General features: G+C 40.4%; 1 protein-coding gene across 1 annotated transcript in view; it reads right to left on the minus strand.

Moving 5' to 3' along the window:
* Positions 1-675: 675 nt before the first annotated feature.
* The window catches only part of LOC137058150 (inhibin beta B chain), a 17,796-nt gene continuing 12,609 nt past the window's right edge, over positions 676-5,862 (minus strand). The window contains exon 3 of the mRNA XM_067431339.1: positions 676-1,894. Within this exon, the coding sequence (XP_067287440.1) occupies positions 1,119-1,894 (776 nt within the window). The 3' untranslated portion in view covers positions 676-1,118. The remainder of the gene's footprint in view (positions 1,895-5,862) is intronic.

Below are 5,862 nucleotides of genomic sequence, written 5' to 3' on the forward strand. Positions count from 1 at the left end.
ATCCGTGAGTGACGTGCTGCCAAGATGGCGACGGCCGACTCCGCCCACTTTGGGCTTCAAAAATGCTCTTCAGAGACCTACTGTAGACTATGTCCATTGTTTTATACAGTCTATGGTCATGAGTCGGGTCAGAGGTCACTCTTCCAGCGGAACTAGACTCGCATACGGCCGTTACCGGAAGCCACTGATTAAAGTTTATAGCTATAAATATGGAAATTTTCCAACAAAAACGCATGGCTTCGCTTCAAACGACTTTATGAACCATCTGGAGCCGTGTTGATGATTTTTATGATGGAGGGATGCACTTTTTTGGCCTTCATTATCTCAACCCCCATTCACTGCCATTATAAACCTTGGAAGAGCTAGGATATTTTGTTCATATAACTCTGATCGCCGTTGGCTGAGTCGTATACACTTAGAATGGGATGATTTGGGTGAACTAACCCTTTAAAGGGTTAGTTCACCCAAAAATGAATATTCTGTCATTAATTCCTCCAGTGGCCGGACACCCGTCAGACCTCCGTTCATCTTCACACACAGATGAAGATATTAGTGTTGAAATCCGATGGCTCAGAAAGGCCTTCATTGACACCAATGTCATTTCCTCTCTCAAGACCCATAAAGGCACTAAAGACGTCGTTACAAAGCCCATCTCACTACTTTTTTCAAATTTTAAAACAAAGCTTCGGAGCGTTATAAATCAGCGAATCGATTCATGATTCATAACTGTTCGAAGCTTTGTTTTGAAATCGGCCCATCACTATATAAGTCGTTATTTAGGGTTTTTTTGCGCACAAAAACTATTCTCGTGTCTTCATCAATGATTGTAGAGCCGCTGTAGTGAGATGGGCTTTGTAACGACGTCTTTAGTGCCTTTATGGGTCTTGAGAGAGGAAATGACATTGGTGTCAATGAAGGCCTTTCTGAGCCATCGGATTTCAACACTAATATCTTCATCTGTGTGTGAAGATGAACGGAGGTCTGACGGCTGGCCAACCACAGGAGGAATTAATGACAGAATTACATTTTTGGGTGAACTAACTCTTAAAGTCATAAATATTACTTTCTTACTATGATATTTTTAGTAGCTTTTGGAATATTTTCATGTCCGTGTTTTCTCAAGCGCAGCCGCACTCCTCGACGATCATGTTGGGCACGTCGCGTTTCACGATGTTGTATTCGTCGTCGAAGTACAGCATGGACATGGTGCTCAGTTTGGTCGGGATGCAGCAGGAGTTCATGGATCCCGGACTCATTCCCCGCATTCGGTATTGGTTCACCACGGCGGTGTGGAAGGACGAAGCCGATCCGGGAACGCCGGCCATGTATGCGGGACAGTTGCCTTCGCAATAATTCCCATAGTACCCCGACGGGGCGATGATCCAGTCGTTCCAGCCGATGAGGCGGAAGTCGATGTAAAATTGTTGCCGGCAACACAAGCTATTGCTTCCGTCGCATTCTAGGCCTCGCTTACGGATGCGGTGCTTGCTGTCCGAAGCTCGCGCTTGCACCACCAAGAATGGACGGTGAGATTCGTCGGCCGTGTTGACCAACACAGGCACGATGCCCATTTTATCGCACCCCTCGCACCGAACATCCAAATTCTGCCTGCGATCGCCCTTGGAGAAAACCATCTGCACGGCTTCCGTCATCGGAAACGTGTGCCATCCGCTGCGCTTAAGATCCACGCGCTTCTCCACCAAGTTCCACTTGCTCCCCAAACCCGGCTCCTGCGAGTAAACCTTGACCGTAATCTTCCGCCGAGAGCCCTTCTCCAGAACATTAGGCAGGAGTTTGAAGTACAACCACAGGTTGGCCTGGGACACGTGCAGGTTCTGGTTGCCCTCGTTGGAGATCACAAAAAACAGGCTGGTCTTGGAGGTCAGCGACTCGTCTGTGGGATCAAGAGAGGAGAGAAGAAGTTACTGGACTGAACCTGCTGAACTGAAAGCCTATAGGATAAAGACTCGGGACATTAACATTCACAGAGGCCAGCCGATCTCTAATGCTGCTGGGAACGGCCTCCAAAAACCGGGACCACTTCAACCGACAGACATTGTGTTCACGCTCATGAGCCATGTTTTGCTTGGAACATGTTGCAGACAGACTGGAAATTGACTGCGTTTATGTCTATAAATGCTTTTAAAACCAAGCTTAAAACAGTAGAGACTGCCTCAATTGTGTGATTGTTTCTCATAAGCTGTTATTTTAATGTTGTATGTATGTTGTAACTGTTTTTAATTGTATAACTTTGCTGCCTCTTGGCCAGGACTCCCTGGTTAAATAAATGTTAAATAAAAAAGTTTCTCATTACTGCGATTTATTTTATTTATTAAATACCTTTGAAATATATTTTTCACATTGCAGTAATGAGAATATGGGGGAAATGTGTCTTATCTACAATATAAATATAATTATATAATTGTCACAAACTTTCACTATAAACGAAACTATCTTTTTCTAATTTTGTGCAAAAAAAAAAAAATCTTCTGATTTTAGGGATTTTTTATTTTTCATAAATAGGCTTTATTTTGATTTTTTTTATTTCTGATGATTTTATAGTACAATATGACCCAAACAAAAATACTAGTTTAAAATAAGACTTTGCAGTTTACTGTAAATAAGAAAAACAGAAATGCCCCAATGGAAAAAATCTTTACGTCCTAAATAAGCTTCAATTTGTGGATTATCTCATTTTTATGTCTGATTTTAGGGAAAAATATGACCAGGCTTTGATCGCAATTGGTTTTTATTAGAAAGATTTTATTGTATTAACTTAAATGCAACTTAATAATCAGTTTAATAGTGATCATGATAATAAATGTAACAATGCAAATAATAATAATAATAATTTATTTAAAAAAAATCCTATAAGTATGCTTAATTTTGTGCGTAATAGGTGATTTTAGGGTTTAAAAAAATGACGCAAACAATAATACTACTATGATGTATAAATACATCACTTAAATAATGAAATTTAATAATGAGAATAAATGTTGCGATGCAAAAAAGTTAAAATTAACTAAAAATATGTGCTTAATTTTTTGCAGAATATTATAGATATTTATGCAAATAAATTATTTTTTGTTTCTGATTTTAGAGTGAACTATGACCCAAACAAAAATACTACTATGATGTATAAATATTTTTTCAAAAAGTCACAATGCAAAACAAATAAAACGATAAATTGTCCTGTAAATAAACTTAATTTTGTGCAGAATATAATATTAGAAAATATATATTTTCAGGGTAAAGTCAGACCGAAACTAAAATATTAATGCTTTGCCTCTTAGAAATTAAAATAAATTTCACAATGGAGAAAAAACTCCTTTACATACACACAGAAAAATAGGGTGTCAAAATTGTACCTTTAGGGGTACAACAGCTTGTCGCTGGGGCAGTGCCCTTAAAAGGACATCTTTGTACCTTTTTTACTCCTTAAAGGTGCATATTAGTACCTTTGATTACAAATGCGTACCTTAAGGTGAACCTTTTTGTGGTAAAAATGGTACAAAGTTCTCCTTTTAAGGATACTGGCCCAGCGACAAGCTGTTGTACCCCGGCCTAAAGGTACTATTTTGACACCCATTGTACACTCTCAGAAAAAAAGGTACAAAAGCTGTCACTGGGGCGCTACCTTTTCAAAATGTACACTTTTGTGCCTTTGTGCCTAAAGGGTGCATATTGGTATCTTGAAAGTACAAAATAATCTCTAATTGAAAATTTGTGACTGACTGATCACATCTAAGTTGGCCGAATTTACATTCTGTAAATTAATGCTATTTAATTCACATTTAATTCACAAAAATTCAATTCAGCCAACTGAAAACTTTAAATGTGATCAGTCACTTGAAAATTTTCACTTGGAGACTTGAATTTTTTTTACGGTGTACATAAAGTGTAAATATTAGTACCTAAAATAAAAAAGTGTACCTTTTAAAAAGGTACGACCCCAAGTGACAACTTTTGTACCTTTTTTTTCTGAGAGTGTAAGATGAATTTTGTGCAGAGTGTTATTTTGTATTGCGTTCTTCTGATTGTTGGACATGTCCTGGAGGTTTGGGGAGGTTGGCTGTGATTGGCTGAGAGTGTGTTCTGGGTTCGGGTCCAGTTCGGCCGGGGGTCTGGATGGAGATGACAGGACTGAGAGAACAACACAATTTCCCACCAAAAGCTGCCGAGCCGCAGAGAGCGCACAATGAGCCGCGTGACGTCACAGGAAACGCATCACGGGGGTACAGTGAGAGCGCGCTCAAGCACAACCCTCTGACAGTCACAAAAGAGCACATTTACATGACACTGGATGCTCTCGGAGACAACAAAACAATCAAAATTAATCAAAATCTATAGCCGTTTCAACTTGGTCACATGCTCTTCTGCTCGAGAGTCATGCTTGATTTAGCAAACAAACTAATCTGCTTTCTCTCTCTCTCTTTTTCCCACTGCAGACTTCAACATAAAACAAGAAATATGATGTTTCTGCTGCTCTGAGGATTCATAAATCTGAGCCTTCTGGGATCTGGCTTAAAAGTAAGTATCCACAGAACACACATAAAGTAGAAATGTTTAAAAAATAAACCCCTAAATATTCTGTATATGTCATGAGTTATGTGTGCATGTGTATAATTGTGTGGATGTGTGCCGGTCACATGGGCGTCTCGCAGGCCTCTGATTGGATAATCACGCTTGGCTTCAGGACATCACTAACTCATTTAAATGTAAACTCTGTCTGGCTGAATTAGAGCTAATACTTTATGAAGACTTTCATTAGTAATAATAACAAACAATATTACACTATATGATGCTTCTGGGAACGTGTTTATTTTTGGGTAAACCATCCCGTAAGTGCACATTCAAATTTAATGCAGATTCAGTCATTTGATTTTATTAAACCTTAAACAAAAGTCCTACTGATATAACTGGACACACCCAGTGAAGTCTAATGTATTTATAAAGAGCTTTACACACTACCCGATTCTAAAGCAGCTTTACAGAAAATAATGAAGTTACTTTATATTTCTTAATATCTTCATGGATTTAGGACATTAGAGCTGTGTGATGATACAAGCAATCAAACCACACTTACACACACACACACACACACACACACACACCCACTCACCCACTCACTCACTCACTCACTCACACTCAAACACACACACACACACACACACACACACAGACCCACTCACTCACTCACACTCAAACACACACACACACACACACACACACACACACACACACACACACACACACACACAGACCCACTCACTCACTCACACACACACACACACACACAGACTCACTCACACACACACACAGAGGTACACTCACAGAGAGAGAGACTCTCACTCACACATGGACACTCTCTCGCTCTCGCTCACACACACACACACACACACACACTTTCTCTCTCTCTCTCTCTCTCTCTCTCTCTCTCTCTCTCTCGGTCTCTCTGTCCCTCTGTCTCTCTCTCACACACTCTCTCTCTCTCTCTCTCTCTCTCTCTCTCTCTCTCTCCCACACACACACACACACACACACAAATACTCTCTCTCTCTCTCTCTCTCTCTCACACAGAGAGAGAGAGAGAGAGAGAGAGAGAGAGAGAGAGAGAGAGAGAGACAGAGACAGAGACAGAGACAGAGACAGAGACAGAGACAGAGACAGAGAGAAGACAGAAACACACACACATGTTCTCACTCACACACACACACACACACACACACACACACACATTCTCTCTCTCTCTCTCTCTCTCACACACACACACACACACACATTCTCTCTCTCTCACACACACACAGAGAGAGAGAGAGAGAGAGAGAGAGAGAGAGAGAGAGAGAGAGAGAGAGAGAGAGA

This window comes from Pseudorasbora parva, chromosome 22, assembly GCF_024679245.1.
Source record: "Pseudorasbora parva isolate DD20220531a chromosome 22, ASM2467924v1, whole genome shotgun sequence".
NCBI classification, from domain to species: Eukaryota; Metazoa; Chordata; class Actinopteri; order Cypriniformes; family Gobionidae; genus Pseudorasbora; species Pseudorasbora parva.